The sequence below is a fragment of the Ptychodera flava genome, chromosome 17 (genome assembly GCF_041260155.1).
Source record: "Ptychodera flava strain L36383 chromosome 17, AS_Pfla_20210202, whole genome shotgun sequence".
In the NCBI taxonomy this organism is placed as follows: domain Eukaryota; kingdom Metazoa; phylum Hemichordata; class Enteropneusta; family Ptychoderidae; genus Ptychodera; species Ptychodera flava.
Window position 1 is genome coordinate 22,994,017 of NC_091944.1, and position 22,215 is coordinate 23,016,231.

The 22,215-nt window shown below is 39.2% G+C and overlaps 1 protein-coding gene across 1 annotated transcript in view; it reads right to left on the reverse strand.

Moving 5' to 3' along the window:
• Window positions 1-1,541: 1,541 nt before the first annotated feature.
• LOC139116343 (atrial natriuretic peptide-converting enzyme-like) overlaps window positions 1,542-22,215 on the reverse strand; it is a 44,987-nt gene continuing 24,313 nt past the window's right edge. Inside the window, exons 16-29 of the mRNA XM_070678978.1 lie at window positions 17,651-17,761; window positions 16,267-16,374; window positions 15,462-15,569; window positions 14,748-15,122; window positions 13,958-14,077; window positions 13,556-13,660; window positions 10,709-10,825; window positions 8,113-8,272; window positions 7,259-7,375; window positions 6,298-6,347; window positions 5,845-6,010; window positions 5,217-5,488; window positions 4,289-4,422; window positions 1,542-4,066 (exon numbers count right to left, since the gene is read on the reverse strand). Coding sequence (XP_070535079.1) covers window positions 3,881-4,066; window positions 4,289-4,422; window positions 5,217-5,488; window positions 5,845-6,010; window positions 6,298-6,347; window positions 7,259-7,375; window positions 8,113-8,272; window positions 10,709-10,825; window positions 13,556-13,660; window positions 13,958-14,077; window positions 14,748-15,122; window positions 15,462-15,569; window positions 16,267-16,374; window positions 17,651-17,761 — 2,129 coding nt within the window. The 3' untranslated portion in view covers window positions 1,542-3,880. The remainder of the gene's footprint in view (window positions 4,067-4,288; window positions 4,423-5,216; window positions 5,489-5,844; window positions 6,011-6,297; window positions 6,348-7,258; window positions 7,376-8,112; window positions 8,273-10,708; window positions 10,826-13,555; window positions 13,661-13,957; window positions 14,078-14,747; window positions 15,123-15,461; window positions 15,570-16,266; window positions 16,375-17,650; window positions 17,762-22,215) is intronic.

The window sequence follows — 22,215 nt, forward strand, 5'->3', positions numbered from 1 at the left end:
TGCTATTTTGATTTTCGTTAAGCTCTGATACTGGTCGATAAAATGGTAAATTTGTTTGAAAATGCCCTTCATGTAACTAAATGTCATGTAGCATTAACTGTGAAGAGGCGTGTTAAAAATATTATTGCCTGAATAAATGGTATTCAGGCAACAATATTTGCCCTCCTGGCGTCAGGAAATTGTCACCTGCTCTCGGGCACATAAACCCGTGTATTCAGGCAATAATATATTGTATTACCATGCCATGTCCATCGCGTTTTGATTGGTTGAGCCGAACCACGTGACTGCCCACAAATATACAGTAATGGTTTGTTTTCAGGCCCGTGAATATGAATAATATCGTAAACAGTAACTTTACAGCTAAAACGAAAATTGTGATTCGTTCAATAATCATCATCAACCACGAAATAAAATGGAGCATTTGTGGGCCAAGTTTAGACGCTGTTTTCAAAAATAATCTCCTGATTTGCAAAATGTTTGCAGCGTGCACACTACTCACTGACAGGTTCTGGGGCCCCGTTATCGTTCGCACGGGAAATGTTCGTAAATTTTGACGGTTTTTCGGGGTTAGTTGATAATACAATGGAAATAACAGACTCCGCGCTGACCATTAACGTTTATTTATGGGCGCGAGCTTGAGGAAAGCCAAATAAACAGGCTCGGCAAGCCTAGCCTGTTAATTCTTGGCTTTCCTCTCGCCCTTGCCCATAAACGTTAATGGTCAGCGCGTCGTCCGTTATTCTATAATACACCTTTTCTTAAATAAATGAAAACGACTACAAAAAAAGAATTTAGTCAGGGTTATTGGAAACATCAGCACATATCGGACTAGAACGATACAAAATAACTGAACATGAAAAATGCATATAGCTAGTTTCAAGAGGGATGCACTCAAATTGTAAACCAGGGGCCAGCGGTATCTTACAATATCTTTAAATTAAAATTTGTATCTTAACAAATGGGACATTGTGGTTGCATAGAACTTCAACATCTTGTCTTACGGTACCTTGATGGCATCCTTACCTCAGTTCCATTGAAACTCTGCTTCAGGCACTGAGAAAAAAGCAGCAAAATAAATATGCTCTGCCATTTTCGGGACGTTTGTTACATCAGAGAATGTCGATATCTCATATAATTAGACGGCCGGTCACGTGGTCACTAAATTACATCATCAATTACTTACCCTTGAAATGGCGCTTTTTCAGAGTTTTGAAACTCTTCATACCAATTTGCAAAAAGTTTGAATTAACCCTTTGAGCACTAAAGTCAATTTTTTGCCTTCATAAATACACCTCAGTCAAGTATTTTTTAATTTTTTTTACCAAAAGTTCTATATAAAACTGTAGCCACTGAGATGTTATGTCTGCTTGGTCCAAAAATATCAAAACTATGACACAAAAATTCATAAAATTTGGTAAAATATTTCACGTAAATTTTGGTTTGAAAAATTACAGCACTCAAAGGGTTAAACACTTGAACGACAAAAGGCACCATTTTGTGGTGCACACCTGTATGAAGATGGCAACTTTCAAATTTCATTTCCTCTTATTAATTTTCAACTATTTTTATTATTTTCCAAAAAAACAGGAATTAGATGACATTCATAAATCATTTACAAATGTATAGTGCTTGGAAGACCAAAGTTCAATTAAACCATAGACAGTGGAGCGGAAGATTAAACTTGACAAATTGTAAACAAATTTGTATATACAAATTACATAATCACTGATATCTTGCAAATGAGACTACCAATTGATAAGAAGCAGAATAATTGCTATGATTTAAAGATATTAGATGAAACATTACGTTTAAATATTTGGTTGAACATTACCGGCTAAAACACGAAAACAGACTTAAAACGTGCTGCTCCAAATTATTAATCCTCCGTGTTAACACTAATTGTATCTCTGAAACGTTTCCAGTTTTACCACAGACAAATATAGAACAGACTGGCAACGCGGCATGCCTTTTGTTCCATGGTCGTCACGGTAGACTATGGTATTTTCATATTAAAATGAGCTTCAAAGGTGTTAAACGTTTGGGAGCCTTTGTTTCTGGTTGATAATTGCATAAGATTATGCGAAAACTACGACGAGATGGCATCATGCTGCCAGTCGCGTAGCAACCAGAATTACTTTGTGAGCTCTCAGGGCAGAAACACTGCTTAACGCCAATCAAAACATAACACGCCAGCAGTTTCATAAACATGTCCTTCCTTGACGAACGTGTAAAAGACGGTATGACTGACCGTACACCATTGATTAAAATCTGACAGTATCGATAAAAGACTTTCAAAGTTGGTTCAAACGCGCTCATTATATATTCATAAAAAGGTTAGAGGAATTTTTAAAATGGTAAAACTCACCTCCCCGATGCTCAAAACTTTCCAGGTCTCGCCAGCATGCTAATTCTGCTCAGCACAACAAGACAACAACAACACGAACTTTGCCGAACATACTTACGCTTAAAAAATAGCGAAAATCAGGAAACTACCGAAGGGTGCATGGTTGGCACTCTTCGGAAAAGAGTCGAGAGCTCTCTGAGGCGAGGCAAACATGGATGGCTTACGTAACCGCTTCACACCTTGAACAATGCCCGTTGCTAGTCTGTTACGTATTTGTCTGTGGTTTTACCAAGTGTGAACACTGTAATACAGACGCTGCCGACAGTCGAGTGTCATTTGACTTTATGATCATTAGCTAGTAATACTTGGAATTCTTTCTATTTCCAAATTATAAAAGACACTAGAACATTTCACAAGTCGGCCTTACTCACATCCCTAAACGAGCTGGATAAAACACACTAGTCATCAGATTCCGTCTTGTGGTACAGCACTGATTACGGTAATTTACTATTATAGCATTTCGAATCTATAATCCAGTTTTATGTACCTAAATATACATTGAACCGGTACATTAAAACGGTATTTATTTCATAAAATAATTTGAGAACTCCACATTTCGCTGAATATTTGTTTGTATAAAAATCTTGTTTATAATATGTCCTATGATTATAGGGATGCAATCGTCGGAACTGCACGTGTGCGACTTCCTTGTTTACAAACAATATATCTCATACATAATATCTACATACATCAAGTCAACATAGCTGGAACATTTAAAATATACGATATTCATTGTTAACGAATATGTTTTAACTTTGATTAATCGCTAACAAACCCTAGATACAGTTTTTACATCGGTCGTAGGGGTCCTTGGCAACCTTTTGGCAGAGTTTCGACGACTGCCTCCCTTTGTTAGCTTTCAATAACTGTTTGGTTTGGACCAAGATTAAAGCCCCAATAGCTGCGAATGTGTAATAAACCGATCTCAAAATATCCTGTTTTCCAAGAGTTTTCTTTGAGTAAGATCCTTTAAAGACTGAAAAAGTGTATAACACTGTCATGTTTTGAAAATGGAAAGTAAATTCAAACATTTTAACAACATTTTAGATTCCCCGCCATTTTCAAAAACTAATCATGTGACAGAGAAAATAAAGATTACAACAACAATATGATGGCCATCGTGTGTTGTGCATTCCAGTGAATGGCATAATGCTCGTTTATTTTATGAGCACGATGTGTATCTGTAGGAAATACTGTTTTTTGTACTTTTCCTTGAGGATGCATTTTATAATTGCGACACCCGTTTATCATTTAACCTGTTAAAATGCGTAGGCATGATCCAAATAAGCGACCTGTGATACTTCTATACACATCCTTCAGTTAGCACATTTATACGAGCCAACTTTGATTTGAAAATAAAATGAAAATAATGCATAAAATTTGCAGCTGTCGGGACTTTAAAGTGGTTAAATTGAAGTTATGATATGTCAACATAATTATACATGGGTTTTGCTAGTTAAGAGCGCTCTCGAGGTCTTACACAGGCATCAAATCTTGAAAATCTTCGCCCATTTTACCCGCCATCCAGTCGTAGTATGACGTCACCCTTGCGTATACTGGCGGGTCACGTGGCCCTGCGCATGTGTAACCAAAGTTGGTTGCACCAATGACATAGTAAAGTCCGTCTTGGGCAAGGTAACTCAGAGGTCCACCACTATCGCCCTGTGATACATTGACATAAAAAATGAATCACACTTAGCGGTATCCTTCTGGAAGTTTATAAAACATTCCTGAAGAAATTTCTGTGCACTGGTACGACAGCGACAAATGAAACAATTTCGCTCAAAAAGATGTGGCAAGTTTCGGCTAGGAAACCATGATCATAACAAAGGTCACCATAACATTGCCAAGAAGAGCAACTGAACAGTGGATATGTGTACTCACGTAACACGGCCCTATGAAATTTTTTCTGTAGCCCAAACATATCATTTCATCTGTCTTTGCGTAAATGTGTAGCTTGCAATCCTCGTCCGGAATGATCGGTATTCTGGCATACCGGAGATGGGAAGGATGATTGCCTGTAACAAAACAGATGAACAAAGACAAGAAAACCACGTCACACAAGCGGACGTCGAAAAAAAATACGCCTCGGGGTAGATAGCTGGACTCTCAAATTTTTATAATAATTTTTGGGTCTACCACTTGTGGGGGTTCACTCCGGGGGTTCACTTTGAAGCTTTCGGGTAGGAGTAGCTTTGAAATGCCAAGAGTAACTTAATTTTGGATAACTTGTTTTTTTAATACTTGGTTATGCATGGTGTCGTGACCCCCGAGTTTTGTTCTTGGTTTCGAAAGGCAATGATTCAACTTACCTTAAAAAACATTCGCGCAAAAGTTTGAGACTTCCAATTTTGACGCGCGTACAACCTTAATCCAATTTAATAACTTGAACTTGATCGCATTTTGTGTTAAGGAAAGTTAGGGTATCTCCACACCAAGTATGAAAACGTTCGGCATGGTCGTGAGTACCTATGTCAACACGATACAATATTCTGTCAACTTTCAATGAGGATAGTATTTTAATGGGTAGATAATATACATGTATATATACCGATGACTTAATAGCAAATTTAATACGACATTTCGTGTGGATTGCGATGGTCCCATTTTTCTGAGCAAGTTTACTTTGTTCACTTCTATCACACAGGACATAAAAGTGTCTTATTTTTTGCTGTACAGAAAAAATGCATTCACATAAATGATGTATACAGCAACCTCCCTGCCATTCTATTGTTACAAATGATGTTAGAGCTCCTTTATTTTGCTTTGACGTTCATTTTTAAAGTCAAAATAAATAGGTAGATGATCTCACCATAGTGCCAAACTTGTCCCCAACCGGAGATGTAAGCATAGTCGCCGGCCTCAAAAGTAATGTCCCTCGGTGGCAAACACGCAGGCTTTACGAAGTTGTTCAACGTAAAGGGTTTTGACGTATATATAAGGCCGAAATCGTAGTTTAAATGACTGCGCGTGAAATTTTCCACATAGTAAAGAGCTTCTACTTCTACAATCTGCATGTGGCTGGAGTCTACGTCCTGGTCGACAAATCCGGCCTTCACGGCGATAGCCTCGCCTTCTTCATCACTGCCATAAAGAATAAATTCAATATTGACCTATATTCGTGTGAGCAATAAGTTGGTTGTAAGTCTAACGAAGGGTATGTTGATGCGTCTCATACTAGCAGAGAATACGTGTCAATGTAACTGACAAGAATGTAATGTGGCTAAACGAGATTTGCAGTCTGATTGCATGCCGTTCAAACGAGTACATGACGCAAATATTTTTCCGTCTTTTGGTCGAGTTACTTCGAATTGCAGCAACCTTCCCCCAAACAGTGATGAAAGTAAACTATAGGGCCATGTTGTAAACTTGTAAACAAAACAAAACAAAAGAAACAAACTAAAAAAAACAACAAAAAACCTAACGCCGTCGTCACTTACATGCAGTGGGCTGCTGTGACGATCCAACGTCGACTTATTATTGTCCCTCCACAACCGTGTACGTCTCCGACTTTCCTGATCGAGACCTGCCACGGGAAACCACCGAGTGGAGCGTCCAATCCGTTAATGATGCGAGCGGTGACGTCAGTACCCATCACTCCACATTCTGGTAAAAGACGTACACAACTTAATTTGTGGATATACTTTTGGGGATTGTCCTATAGTGTCAGTAACACGTGGATGCAATTTGCCATGCTTACACAATTTGTGATGTATTCTTGCCAGCTTGAGCAGAAAGACAATCAGAAAATGAATTTCTAACACACATGAAATTATAGGGTTCAATTTTTACATTTTTCTGAATAGATATATACAATATCGCCGCCCCTTGTCTTCTGTTCGGTTTATTTTTACCCAACTGTTATAGAAATGCCAAATCTATTGTATACTCACGGAAGTCCTTGCAGACTAGTTGAACTAGCTGGCCTGTTGCACATGTGCTCCTGAAAACACGGTCATCAAGAGAAAACTGTCAGTTATTAATGAAACTTCTACGTTTCTGATTTGGGAAAGTTAATTCTGGCACACATATACCAAAACGCAAAATACTTGTTTTGTGGTACATACATCTCATGTGCTTATATTAGCAATTACCTGTTTTGGCTTTTTTTTTGGGGGGGGATTAGTATTTAAATGCAAGTTGATTGTATGGATCAGCCCGATACGATCATACGATAGCAATTTTGTTTCAGAATTTGTTAGTTTCGAATATCTTTCGACAATGACAAACAGCCTCAGAGCCTTAAGCATTATTCGATCAGCCAATCATGGATTTACTTTTCTGTAGAGGCTTATGATTTTCATTTACATACATATGACGGATACTTGTCACATCCAGATAAATTGTAATGACGAAATACAAACCAATTAATTTGCACATGCGTAATCTCTGACACTTTCTTAGACGAGTTTATTAGTTTCAACAAAGTCTTTTTTTCTTTTATTGTTAGACCTTGCCTTCATAATGAACTTTTTGGAGTCTCAAATGTTTCACAATCACCTCATACTTATAGCAAAGCAGTTTATTTATGCAATGGAAATGAATAGTTGGAAACCATGTTTTGCTCTGTACTTGCTACGAGTTCAACACAACGACCACTTAGAGAGTACAGCATTGCTGTAAGACAACTCGGGTAGAGACACCCTGTTGTCAAATGGAATAAAATACTACCAAGGATAAATGATATTTGAGAACTTTACTGGTACACCTTTGTGCACTGACACCCTTCCTTACTGTTGCTGATAAAAATCCTCAAATACACACGCCTGCTCCCAAAAATCATTTACTATATTTACTATATTGGCTCCAAGACAAAGTCTGAATGCTTTGAGTCTAGGTGATTTGAATACTTACGTGTAGTTAAACATGACACGAGTGAAATCCGTACCCGGATACAATGACGTGTATGCTATTGCGAAGCCGTCTTGTTGATGATCGGTGATATTTACAAAATCAATGCCTTCCAAGCCTCTAGAAATTTACAAATGGATTGAAAACGCTACATAAATATATTGACGATTTGAATGCATTATCCTGTCATACATGTATGAGGTCACCGCCACAAAAAGATTTACAATTGCCGAACTGTTATGATTGACCCTTCATCACCATGGTTTTGTCCCATCTACTATTATCAACTGTTATTGAGGACCTGTTCACATGAAACTAGGGTGAGCAGGTTACAACGACCGCACCAAAATAGACTATTGGGTGTTGGACGACTTCATATAGTTGAAAAATAATCAAAACTCAGTGTTTAAACATAGATGACGAACCAATAAAACTGATGCGAGTTACTAGCATTGATTTAGCTGGAACATCAAAGTGATGGTAGACCACTGAGTCAGACATGTAAGTTTGATATGTAGACATGTTTTCATTGCTGTTGCAAGAGGTTTCTCCACCGCATTTGTCATTCGTTGCTCAGATTAAAGTACAACATTCTAACATCAGCGTGAAGCAGTAAGTATACTCGAGCATGTGTTTTACGTAAACATATATAAACAGTAACATTTTCTGGTGTGCTATATGTTAGATTGCCGTATCCTGGTCAAGCATCCCTCTTCAAGTTCGTCCAAAAGTTTTATACCCAGCCAGATGCTCCGATCTAAGAGAATCGATGTCTTTCTAGAAGAATTCAGGTATCAATAGTGCCACTATGAAATGCGCAAACAGGAACCAATATAACTATCGCGCCAATGACTCACTCAAATCCGAAGTCTCCACTGCAAATCAGATGACCATAGTTACGAAGTACTGTATCGTCCTTGGCGGGGTTGTTTGTATCTCGGCAGACCGGGTACCATACTGAACGTATATTGACATGTAACACACCGGGCGCGGTGTCTACGATGTTTTCTATTTTCACTGTAAGACAAATACATTTTGTAATGCAATATTTTTAAGTGAAGTAATAAAACGAAATTGCGAATAATGTATTTTCCAAGTGTCGAACTTCAAAGTAGTTGATGCTGATGAAACGATCTGGTGAACAAGATATTATTGCATATAATTGTTCTGTCTCTGTATCTCTCTGTCTGTATCTCTGTCTCTGTATCTCTCTATCTGTGTCTCCGCCTTTGTGTCTCTCTCGTTAAGGTAGAATGCGCCTCGGGGACAGTTATTCAGACTCTCCAACTTCGACAATTCATTTCTGATATACCACTTACGGGGGTTCATTTTAAAGCTTTTGGTGTAAGAAAACTGTTAACATGCTTAGTTTTTCGAAATTCGAAAATTTTATTTTCCTCCATACAGTTAACACAGGGATGGCGGCCTATTTGAATTTTTATTTATCGGTAAAACTTGGGTTGTTTGCTACTCTAGTACTGGAATTTGCGCAGTGACCCCTGATATTTATTCTTGACTTTGAAAGAGAATGGTTGAAGGCTTCCTTTTGGAAAGTTTGAGCAAAAGTTCAAGTCTTTCACTTTCGGGGCGCATACTACCTTAAGGTAGAATGCGCCTCAAGGACAGATAAAACCTTACGATTCCTTTTTGTTCTACCACTTGTGAAGACTCAATTTGAAGCTCGTGGAGTAACTAAAATGTTCACCGGCTTGTTTTTGGAAAATCGAAAATTTAGTATTTCCTGTAGGAGACCTTTCAGTTTTTACGGCCGGGGGCGGCAAAATCCAGGGGGGGGGGGTCATCGTAATTTTGGAATCCGCGAAGGGCGGTCATCGCTTTTTCACTGGTAGAAAAGGGGGGGTCACCACATTTTCAAAAACATAATACTTACAATAAAGTTCACTTTATGCCATGGCCATGATCGACCCTCTTTACCGGCGGGCCGCCTTCGGCGGCCAACTACAATAAATTGACTTTATGTATCACCCTTGACCCTCTGAACGGGCAGACGCCTTTGGCGGCCCACTTCAATTAGGTTTACTTCGTGCAACGGCTATGATCGACCCTCTTTACTGGTGGGCCAGTTTCGGCGGCCCACTACAATAAATTGACTTTATGTATTACCCATGACCCTCTGAACGGGCAGACGCCTTTGGCGGCCCACTTCAATTAGGTTTACTTCGTGCAACGGCTATGATCGACCCTCTTTACTTGTGGGCCAGTTTCGGCGGCCCACTACAATAAGTTGACTTTATGTAATAGCCCAAGAACGGGCAGACGCCTTTGGCGGCCCACTTCAATTAGGTTTACTTCGTGCAACGGCCATGATCGACCCTCTTTACTGGTGGGCCAGTTTCGGCGGCCCACTACAATAAATTGACTTTATGTAATAGCCCATGACCATCTTAATGGGCGGACGCCTTTGGTGGCCTACTCCAATTAGGTTTACTTGGTGCAATGGCCATGATCGACCCTCTTTACGAGTGGGCCGCCTTCGGCGGCCCACTTCAATAAATTCACTTTATGTTATAGCCCATGACCATCTTAACAGCCGGACGCCTTCAGTAGCCCTGTCCAGTAAAGTTTACTTTATGCAATGGCCATGATCGACTCTCTTTACCGGCGGGCCACCTTTGGTGGCCCACTAGAAAAAAGTTCACTTTACGTAATGGCCCATGACCCTCTTAACCAGAGGGCTGCCTTTGACGAACCAATCCAATAAAGTTTATTTTATACAATGTCCATGGACATAAGTTGTCTAAGGAAATGAAGTTAAATATTGCCTTACAGTCGTCCTAATTAACAGACGTTTGCATGGATGTGGCGGAGAAGTTTGTGCACTGGCATCTCTGCTACATGAATAAAGTGCGCCGCGTACCGGAGTTCAAATCCAAATCGTGCGGTAAATTTGACATATAGGTTTTGGTTATTTTTCAGCGGGGGGGGGGGGGTTTCATCAAATTTTTGTCATTTGACAAAGGGGGGGGGTTACTTTTTTCACGAAAAATGCAGGGGGTTCTATATTTTTTTGAACACCGGCGACAAGATTTTGCCAGCCCCCAAGGCCGTAAAAACTGAACGGTCCCTAGAGTTTACACAAGAATGGCGGCCATTTCGAATCTCAAATATCAGTAAATTTTAGGTATTTTGTCTCGATTATACATAATATTGCATCTTGATCCAACTGTGATCTTTATTCTTGATATCAAAAGAGAATGGTTGAAAGTTTTCTTGAGGAAAAATTGAACAAAGGTTTAAGTCTCTTAACTACAAAGGTTTAAGTCTCTTAACTACCATAATGCTAACGGTAATTTGTAATTTTTGTGTTGTTCATTCGTCTGCTGCCTTTAAGCCTGGCTAAATCGATCAGATGTTATTTGTCGTCGTGTCCACGGTACTGCTACCATGTTGGACGACCTTCCTCGATATAGAAATCATCAAGTGAAGTCTCACCACAATCGCTTTCATCGGAGCCATCGTCGCAGTCATCAACGCCGTCACAAAGATTCACGTTCGCTACGCACTTCCCGGTATCTTCACACGTGAATTCGTTAATGGTGCATTCTTCGCCTGAAATATTTAGATAGGGATGAAATCATTGAAACATCATTGTTGTTAAGGTTCCAAGACAAGTAATTGACCGTTTTAATCAAACAATTCTCTGGTGGTTAATAAGCTCAGAACCCCCGTAAATTAGACATTTTCTGAAAGCCTAGATATAGGGAAACATTTTGGTAACCACAACGTCACCATTATTTACATAGCTATCATGTGACCAGTCCGGGTTATGTCCATATAGAGGATAGTAGGGAAGAGCCAATGGCGTTCCGTATATGTAATGAAATTAAGGCAAGAACCAATCACGTACTGTATATGTAACAAGGGTCAAAGGTTACGTTGGTTCACTTTGTTCAGATCGCGATTTGACCGGACAGATCCACCGATCGAGTGAGACTGTTGGCTACCCGGAAGTATCTTAGCCTTGTCGATTGGCGACGTTCTACCGTGTTAAAATTGTAAGATTTCTTCAGGAATAGTTTTCTGAGTTTCTTTACCCTTGACCATATTCGACAAAGAGTTATTGGACGTTTTACGTTCTCTTTTCCAGCTTTTGGTTAACTTATCGGCGATTGATCCGGCGCGCGTTTTTCTGAGCGAAGGGTCAATCGTACCGGGCAACGCATGGTGATCGAAAAAATCGTGCTCCATCGTGCTCCGATGACCGACTAAAACAGTTGACCCACCTTTGCAAAGCTTGAAACATTCTCCATACTGCAGATGGCAAGGTTAAATTGAAATTTGACCAAAAATAGGCGATATTTGGCGACAAATAACTCACTGTAGATTTACGAGGGTCAAATGCTGATTTCTAGGAGCCGTACCCGGCCAGGAAATTCATCCAAATAAGTAATTTTCAATGTACTAACCACTTGTGTCGGTCACCATCTCGACCGTACTGACAATTGTGCGTAACGTCTATATCTAAAAACTACCCAGTGCTAAAAATAAAGGGCGAAATCAAGCCGAAAAGTTCCAAACTTGTTGCAATGTAGGAGCCAAGGTTTGCATGGTTAATTATTCATGACGTTGGCGGCGGTAGGTTCGCTGATTGGTCAATCGTAATATCCTCTCTATGGACATAACCCGGACTGGTCACAGGTAATTTGCATAATCCTTCAAAAATCGGTTGTCCCTTTGTTTTGTCTCAATACTTCAAAATATCTGACTCAAACTTGCTGTAATGCAAGCTGTCACAACGCTCTGCCTAAGTGTGTCTCAGGTTTTTTATATCTTTCTTAGTTTATTTGAAGCACAATTTTAAAGAAATCACATAGCGCTAAATTCACCTCTCTGGAAGTTTTCCAGGCATAAAAATTGTTTTAGAAGGTTTTACAAAATTCTTAGATACACTTTGAAAGATCTTTAGAACAGCTTGCACTCTCACAATTATCAGCCACATATCTCAAAGCATTGAAACAAAACATAGGGAAAACCGATTTTTGAAAGGTAATGCAAATTACCTGCCACGTGATAATTATGTAAACAATGGTGACACTATGGTACATAAACTTTTTCCCCATATCTAGGCTTTCCGAAAATACATAACTTACTTGGGTTCTGAGCTTATTAATTACTAGAGAATTGTCAGCTTAAAAGGTCAATTACTTGTCTTGGAACCTTAATTTAGTAAAACATATGACAATGTAAAACCCTCGTCGACATGATAGTATGGCGTGTGACAAGCAGACAAACACGCAGTGGTTGTTCGGATATTATACGAGTGGATGTCAGTGACTTTACATGTTCATGGCTTGCTCAGCAGCTGGAGGAATCCAGTGGCTCCCAAGTATGTCTGCGTGCAAGTATATTATAAACTTGTATTTTGGATTTAAATTTTGATATTTCGATGATAAGACTGCAGTTTTTCAAAATGAAGGACGTCAGACATTTATATTAAGTTATCTAACAATGGCGGTCTATTAGAGTACCTATTAAAGATTTTTCAATATGTTTATATCATTTAACAAGTGTATTTTCTGTCTACTCCTTACCCCAGGTATCATGTACTGAACAGTCCTCGGTTATACTTATATTAGTCCTCTGTTATTGTTGACATTTTAGTAAACTTCTGCAAAGACTTTGCTGTCCGAGTTTTAAACAAATACAAAGTATGCACTGAAGACAAACGAAATTCAAAATGTCTCCAAACGCCTAGTTGTCGAGAGGCACAAAATCCCTCAAAAATCGCCTATGTAAGTCTTGAACACCTCTTAACATATAAATTATAGTGATTCTCAAAATAGCTTGGAATTACAACGTGTTTGGGTGATTAGAAAACGTTTCTGGCGAAAGAAAATAACGCCAACTGCATCCATTGTAAGAGTTCTCCTTTGATGGATTTTCCAACAATTTAACCCAATACGACGTCCACTGTTCTCATTTACAGAAAACGTTCAGTTTAATAGGAGATACCAATCGTTGTATCGACCAGTACACTGAATTGAGAAAAACCTATCTTAGCGTTCTGTGCAGTTTCGTAGCCGGGAAATATGATAAAAGACAATATAAGAATGTTCAAGCAGTCAGTGTACGGATGAGTTTTTCAATGGGAGCACAGCGACACTGACGATGTTGACTGTGGCACAGTGAACGTCGTATTGGATTAAATTGTTGCAAAATTTATCGGAGGAGAACATTTGTAATGAACGCAGTTTAATATCACGTAGCACGTTGTAATTCCAAGCTATTTTGAAATTCACTGTAAAATAGGTTGAAAAGGAGTAAAAATTCGTAACTCACCACAATTTTCATCACTATCATCTTGGCAGTCACTGACGCCGTTGCACCAGTAGATTAAGGGTATGCATTCACCATTGTCACATGTAAATAGCCAATCTGCACACTCTGGAAATGGTAACACATGAAATGTATCACACTGATTTGCCTATTGTCGGCCTGAAATGTCCTTACATACTAACATCGATTTTAAAATTCCACCCGTACGACTAATTTCAATGAATCGAACGGCCCACTGATGAATCTCTGTCTGTCTGTCTGTCTGTCTGTCTGTCTGTCTGTCTGTCTGTCTGTGCCTGCCTGTCTGTTTGTCTGTCTGTCTGTCTGTCTGTCTGTCTGTTTGTCTGTCTTACTCTGTCCTTGTCTCTGTCCCTCCCTCCCTCCCCAAAACGTGCGTTGACTGACCAGTTTTGCATATAGAGGCTCTATCTTCATCAGTTCCATCGCCACAGTCATCGTCACCATCACAGGTATGGCCTAGAGGTATGCACTTGTTGTTGTTGCACTTAAAACCGTCGGTGCAGTCTGTTCGAAGAACAAATAATAACACAGTGACGTCATTTTTTGCGATCCGTCTGAAATAGTACATGTACAGAATATCGTTCCCTAAAAATAGTGTCGTGGGAGCAGCACAGTTGGCAACACTTAGCGCTAAGTACCTTTAATACCGATTAATTGCTGGAAAGATAATATGATTAATTACAAACTGAATAAATGAACCAAGGTTTTTCGCGGTGTCGATTCGTTGTTACGGTGACCCTTTACAAATCGTGTTAAGTTACTTTTTACATAAAGCACTTGTTCCAGTCCATATGTTAGAAAAATGTTTTTCTGAGTTACCACTTTTACAGGGTTGACAGTTTTAATCTCATTCATAATAATAGACATTGACGTTCTTTGTTCTGTCCGCAGGAGGCGTGTTGAGAGAATGTCTTGTGGATCTTTTCTTTCGCTAAAATGGTTTTTTGTTATTAACCTTGCAAATGATATAAAATCTGCGAAGACAGAGAAAATGATACAGTCCCTTGAAACCGTCTTCTATTTTGGATGATAGAAATGCCACAAGGGGTGTCTCATTTGATGTATCATGGAAGGAAACTCTAAATTTTTCGCTACTCAGTAAGGCAAATTTATTTCCCGCCCTTCGCGGCTTCGCTACTTCGTCGGACATTCGTATATGATGTGATAGACTCACCGGTGGAAGTAGATAGACTGACTGTGAGCGAAAATCCTCTATCTGTGAGCCATGAGTCAGCTTTGAATTCAAACCAGAGTTGTCGTCCATAGAAAGTAAACCCGAGGGGATCGTTTCCACTGTATTCTCCTATCACGGAGGATTTCTGTTCGGCGTCATCGCCGCTGCCTATGACTAAGATGTCGCAACATTCTTCTGTGTAGAAGAAGTCAAAGTCAACGTCGAGGCCTGGGTAGCCTTCCGCTGTCTCAACAAACCATCTGCATATCAATCCATTTGGATACGTCCCTTCGTCAGACACAGTAGAGCTGAAAGAAACACTCGTTTGGTTCTCATTGAGAGTGTAGCTTCCTCCGCACAGGGGGACAAAGTCCTCTATTTGAATTAAGAATAACAAAACCCAGAAATAAAGTTAGACTTCCCTCGACAAACGATACATTGTGGAGAGTTTTCACAACGGGTATATTAGGTAACCAAGTAAAAGAGAGAGAGAGAGAGAGAGAGAGAGAGAGAGAGAGAGAGAGAGAGAGAGAGAGAGGAGGGACACATTTCTACTTACGAATCAATCACCTACTGTAATGAGCTAACAATCTAAGTCAGTAAGGAATATTACTTGCATCAATCAAACATCCTCGGCTGAAAGACATCTTAAAAACATTCAATGGCATTTTCCCCAAAGCTTCTTTTGTGTAAAGCAGTAGGAATGTAACTCACCGCAATCGGCTTCGTCACTTTTGTCAACACAGCGAGGGTCGCCGTCACATCTGTCATGAATACTTATACACATGCCATCACCACATCGAAACTGATCGTCACTGCACGCTGTAGATGGTAAAAATTAAGCGATGAAATATAAAAACAACAACTTAAGACATCAAACGCTTAAAAGGGACTGTAGCTGTAACTTTTGATGGTTTGTTCGCTACTTTGTTTATTTAAGTTACATCTTACTTTTTCTTGTTTTGCAATCCCAAAGTAGGTTAGCATGCATAGTATTTAGCTTGACGACTTGACTTTTAAATCTGTAAAAATTCAATGCCATTATTGAGAAGTGAATCGTGGTTGGTACTGGAATTCAAATGTTAGCGTTAGGAAAGAATTGACAGTCATTGGCGCTGCATTCAACAAGCTACACATTACTGGTGTTTCAAAGTGTTTTGGGGTGTAGAACAATAGCTTGAAATTGACATACCAAACAAAATTAGTGAAAGAATCATAAAACGTTCAGATAGTGACCTTTAAATCAAAAATGAGAATATCGCTCCCAAGCAACAGATGACTTGACCTGAACTGCGATTCTTACGACAATCCTTTTTGACCAACATTATGTTTTTCACTTTGTGGTGTAGCGGAATATTTTCATATATACATTGAGTAATAAAATGTACGATTTTCACCCCAATGGAACAGCAAACTCAACCAATAGTTCTCCATAGAAGGACCGGTGTCGGTGCGAGTGACGATATCTTTCAAAGTACAGTTTGATTTCTCAGTCACTAAGGATCAGTTCGATACTTACTGCAGTTGAGTTCATCCGAATAGTCACGGCAATCTATTAAGTTGTTACATCTTGCAGTGGGCGGGGCGCAGTGGAAATCTCCACACAGAAATTCTTTCTCAAAGCAACCTACAAACGGTACCGTGAAAAGTCGATAATCAAGGGAAAGATAGAGATGAAATTATGAACAATTCAAGGACTGAAGTCATTTTAATTCGCTCCAAATTCGACCATTCATCATTGCCACTCATTGACATCAACATCTCTTCAAGTCTTATCGTGCCTGCTTGATCTGCGAGGACCATCGGTGCTTTTTTTAACGACAACCATACATATCGGTACCACATGATTTGCCATCCACGTCCTTCTCTGCAAAATTGGACGCACCAGGAAGTATTTGTCTCAGAATTCCTGTGCCACTCTCATCCATGCCGTTATTTCTTCAAAGCTTGACTATTGCAATGCCTTATTGTATGGCTTACCCAATGGTATACGCTTATACAACGTGCACAAAACGTGCACAAAACGCAGCAGCAAGAATTGTCACTTAAATTGAGAAATCGGCCAACAATTCTCCCGTTCTGAAACAACTTCACTGGCTTCCTGTCATAGCACTGTGTTCAAGCTTCTGCATGTCACTTACAAAACCCCAAATGGACTCTCTCCACAATATCTCAGGAATTTAATCACACTGCATTCTACATCACGTAATCTTCGTTCATCAGATAAATGCCCTCTGCACACATCCGGAGGGAATCTTACTTCCCTCGGTCATCACCCATTCACCTCAACAGCTCCCCTCCTTTGGAACTTGTACCCTTTGGCATAAAAACCTTTCCTGATGTCAACCTTTTCAAAAGGCGCCTAAAACATATCTTTCAAAAGGCACTTTAATTATCACTCAAAGCACAACTGAGCTCTTCTATTCTGAATTCGAGGACACAAATCGGAGTTCACCGTGTAAAATTTAGTACTATTGAAACAAATCACTCTAAATTTACCGGTATTTGAAATTCAAAATGGCTCCATCCTGTATTAACTTTTATCGGGAAAAATTTTAATTGCTCGCTGAGCTGCAAAAGTGAGCCCCCACAAGTGGCAGACCAAGAAAGTATTAAAAGTGATACCTACTAGTTCTTCCTTAAAAGCAACAAACAGTTACTTCTCGGTTGAGAAAATAAAAAGTGAAACTAATTATTCTCAAAATACACGAAAGCATAATAGCAGCCATTTTAGCTCCTTCAGCATTGGAAAACTTGAATTGTGTCCCCGATGTCTTCAAATTCTACGCAATGTTACTCTTTTAACGAATCAAAGACGAAGCAGAAGAACACAACGAGAAATTACCTATTGTGGTGATTATGTCCACCACGACGATGACAATAAGATTAATTAAAATACTTACGGAAACAATCTTCTTCATCACTTCCATCCGGGCAATCTTGGACGTGATCACATTCCTTCCAATGGGGTATACATGTGCCGTCTGCGCAACGAAACTGCCAACTCATGCATTCTTTATACAAAAACAACAACAATAGCAACAATTACGACGAAAACAACAACGACAACATTGTTTCGTCACTTTTCTCCTCCTCCTTACCACCACCACCACCACCACCACCAACACTACAACCATCATGGTCATTATGATGATGATGATGATGATGATGATGATGATGATCATCATCATCATCATCATCATCATCACCGAAATGGTATTTGGCAGGGTGAAGATGTGCTGATTGTTATGTTTATCATTCGAGACACAGAAATCTTACAATATTGTTGCCACCGGCAGACACTTCATTTAAAGGGACATTATCGCTATCTTTTGACCCTGTTTTCGCCAATATTGTTGCAAACGAGCAGTTGCTGATGTTGTTCGACTTATTGAAAGATGTCTAAAAAATAGTCAACCATAGACAACTTCCATCCGATCTTGCCTACCTGTGTAGAAAAACCTCGGGTCAGGGGATTTAGGTAGCCCACCAAAAACCCCTGACCCGAGGTTTTCTACATAGTGTAGGCAAGATGGGATGGAAGTTTTCTATGGTCAACCATTTTTTAGACATCTTTCAATAAATCGGACAACATAAGCAACTACTCATTTGCAGCAAAATTGGTGAAAAAGGGGTCAAAAGATAGCGATAATGTCCCTTTAAGGTAGTACGCGCCCGAAAGTGAAAGACTTAAACTGTTGCTCAAACTTTCCCCAATGAAACGTTCACCCACATTCTTACCAAATCAACAATAACATGACATAGTCCCCGCTTGTAAGTGGGAATTAGTCAGTGGAAGTAAATAAATTGAAGTTAATATGATCAACATGAAAAACGAAATGAGGCCAAGGAGGACATATTGATGCACATATTGGATTGTACTGTAAATAATCAGACATTAGTATGAATTGCATAGGGTTATTTCGTTTCACTAAGTTGGATAGAATTAAGTATGCCATGTATTCGCTCTTGAAATGTCCAAATTCAACCGATCTGCAAGAAACTGGTCAAGGCATGCCTGAGTAATGGCTCTTAACATTAAAAAATCAGAATGCCCCTATGTTCACTACAGAGGAGACTATAATTAGCTATTGATACTGCTATGCCTTTCTTGACTGTTAAATCTTTTGTATGATCAACATCTGCAGCAAGTTTCATCATATTTAGTGCAGTCATTCAGAATATAGATCACTAATTAAAGACATTCTTTCCCTGTTCAGAGACCCATTTTTACTACAAAAAACATTGGGGTTGGTCCATACTATGGTGGTGAAAATGTTAAGCCAATCTAGACTGTCACTCTAATTATGAAAGGTCATTACACCAGTAATGATAACTTTTAATTATTTTTTCATTATTTTTATTTTATACATAAATTGCAACTTCTTATTCTACTTCCACATGAATGTTGAGACATCCACTATTCAACTTGTCAACTTAGCGTTTATATGTATAAAATGCACTGTTATTGTTTACATTTGAATTCTAGTCCAGACCATAAGTCACTTTTCAACAATAGCAATGCAGTTATGGGCTGAGTCGACAAGCTGAATACTGTGTATATCAACGTGCTTCGGGGAGTAGAACAATGAGTTATGGTTGACATTAAAAAAATGGTAAAAAATATTATCAAAATTTAGCATTACCGGCTTTTTAAATGGGTGAATTAGTAATTAATCAAAAGGATGTTTCTAAATGTCATTGCATTCAATTAAAACACTGTGAAATCAACATATTTACCAAGTTTCATCAAATTTGATGCAGTATTTCTAGATATATCACACTAATTTAAAAAGGATGTTAAATATTCAAATTAGCAATTAATTGACACGATACTGCTAAATGTCTTTGGTACACTGTTGCAGTACTGAGAGTTCAATATCTGTACCATGTTTCATTAAATTTGATGCACTATTCCTGAACATAGTACACTAATTAAGAAAGTTCATCAAATAGGCAAATTAGCAATTATTTGACATGGCACCTCTGATGTCTCTGCACACTATTACAGCTCTGATATATCAACATCCGTACCAAGTGTCATGAGATTTGAGTCAGAATTTCTTGAGAAATCACGAATAATTCAAGTGTCTTTATAATTTACATTGGGAAAAAATACAAAGGTAATTTAGGAATCAGATTCTGATAATAAGAGTCTGAATACCAGACACCAAGGGTAATTTTTTGATTCAGATTCAGGGGATGTAGCTCCTAATATATAAAAATAAAATCTGTTAGGGCCAAATTTGATTGCTTTGTGAAATCAAGTGACACACATCAAGAGACCATAGGGTACTATACTTATGCCAGAATTTTTAAAAAATTGCTTCATAAATGGCTGAGAAATTGGTGGTGACAGATGCATGGATAGACAAGAATTAAAGTGTGAGTCCTGCCACATTTTGAGACTTTTTCGTTTGACTTGGGGCGTATACTCTAGTTCTGGTTGTCAATGAAATTGGTATTAATAAAACAAACATTTACACACAAACTGAAGCTTATTTGAGCGGTTTTTAGACGGTTGTATTATGTTATTTCGACGAAAACACGGGAAAAGTTGCACTTTTCGATTTCAATCATGGCGACATTTTCCGGAAATTGCCGAGCTCGCCCCGTTTTGGCGTAGGTAGCTGTGACGTCACTAATAGAACGGGTGATGATGACTTCGTGCATTGACTATGGAGATAGTGATAATTTCATGAGTGAAAGCAGTGCAACTGAGAATGTCATCGTCACAGAAGATATGACAATGCTGTTCAGAATTTACAGGCCTGCAAATTTTAACAGTCGGAACCTTAACCTAAACGAGAACAAGAGCGGAACTCTTGTTGACCGTCGCATCAGTGACAAGCCCACCGTGACCGACCACAGTCAAACACACCAGTGCACTACCGTACACACAACCGCAAGCTACCAAAATATAAATATAAGTCTGGAGTTGCCATCCCACCTTATTATTACTTCTCAACACAAATTGCCTCGTTCAAAATCTGTATATAAAAATTTAAAATTACGCCATGACGCTTGTAGATAAATGTAGTAGAGATCAAGTTGAAAATTGTCCACCGTTCCTAACACACATCTTTCCTATCAACAGCTGGAAGTGGAAGTCATGTTAGCATAAACACCAAAGGTAGTATTCTCGCCGCAAAATCTTCAGTTTGGCGTTATAAAACCTCACATGAACATTGGCACTTTTAAAAATATGTGACCGTAAAGACATGTCTAGCCAAATTCTCGGGAAGAGATAAATTAAAATTGACTTGATGTAAATATCGGGCACACTGGCACCCGAGGCCGGGCGGCTCAGCTGGCCATTTCTGTGACGGAGTGATCAGATACGCTTCCGCAGGTTTTTTCTTGATTAAGTTTCAGCGATATAAAGCACAGTGTTCATTGTTTCATGACTGCAAAATTCTCAAAGAAGCTAAAATAGTTTAGGGGAGACTTAGTCGAGCAGAAGGGAACAGATGACGACAATGCGACTGCTTCGTCAACAGTATAAACTTCTTTGCTACACGTTGTGTCACTGTTACTGGCAGCGCCGTGCTGTATTATACCCAACCTATCGTTCAGTTTCGCACAGAGTCAGTCAATCAATACGTAAACTTTTTAGGAATATAAAATTAGATATCTCCTAACGTTACTAATTATAGAGTCACACATGCATGAGATCTAGTACTTGTATTCATTTATATATTTACAATCACTTTCGTAAAGCAGCTGAATCGGCGATCAGTCTTGGGGGATGTAAACACGGCCATACTTCTCCGCGGCCCCCGCATCCTTGACATGTTTTGGGCAACCTGTCGCAGTCTTGCTGCTGTTCTCGCTCTTGTCCACAGTTGATGATGATACACGCGAACGCTTTCTGGTGACAATGGTCGTACTGGTACGGCATTGCGAGTACATAATCGATGTAGTAACTCCAGGAATTAAAGTGTATCTTACCGTACATCTGGCTTCCGAACCGTGTTTATTCGACGCGAAGTCACGGCACTCGAAAATGTGCACCGCAGAAAACGCTTGTCTGAATGCCTTTTTTCCGACCCTTTCTTGTAATTTTGGCAAATGCGGCTAATACGGCATCCTACAATGCAATAAACTGACAATGGCTGCAGTTACTTCAGCCACCATGTTGAAGCCACAGCGGTAAGCATTCGCTATGGCCGAGGTGAACACACTCACTCGCACGTTCTATTAGTTACGTCATTTCCGGTGGCAATGCCCGCGAATTCCGAAACGACCCGAATGGCAGCTAACTTCAAAGTCGCACAACATATTGCATTTTTATAATATTTAACTGCGTCGTTTCATTTGGGTGATGCATTTATTTGATAAAGTAGGGGTGGCAAAATCATATAGCATGGCTCATTTTAAGCAAAATTAACTTTGAATTTATGCGGGACATACACTTTAAGATTCGGATGCAGACAATATGATTCTGAATACCAGACACCAAGGGAAA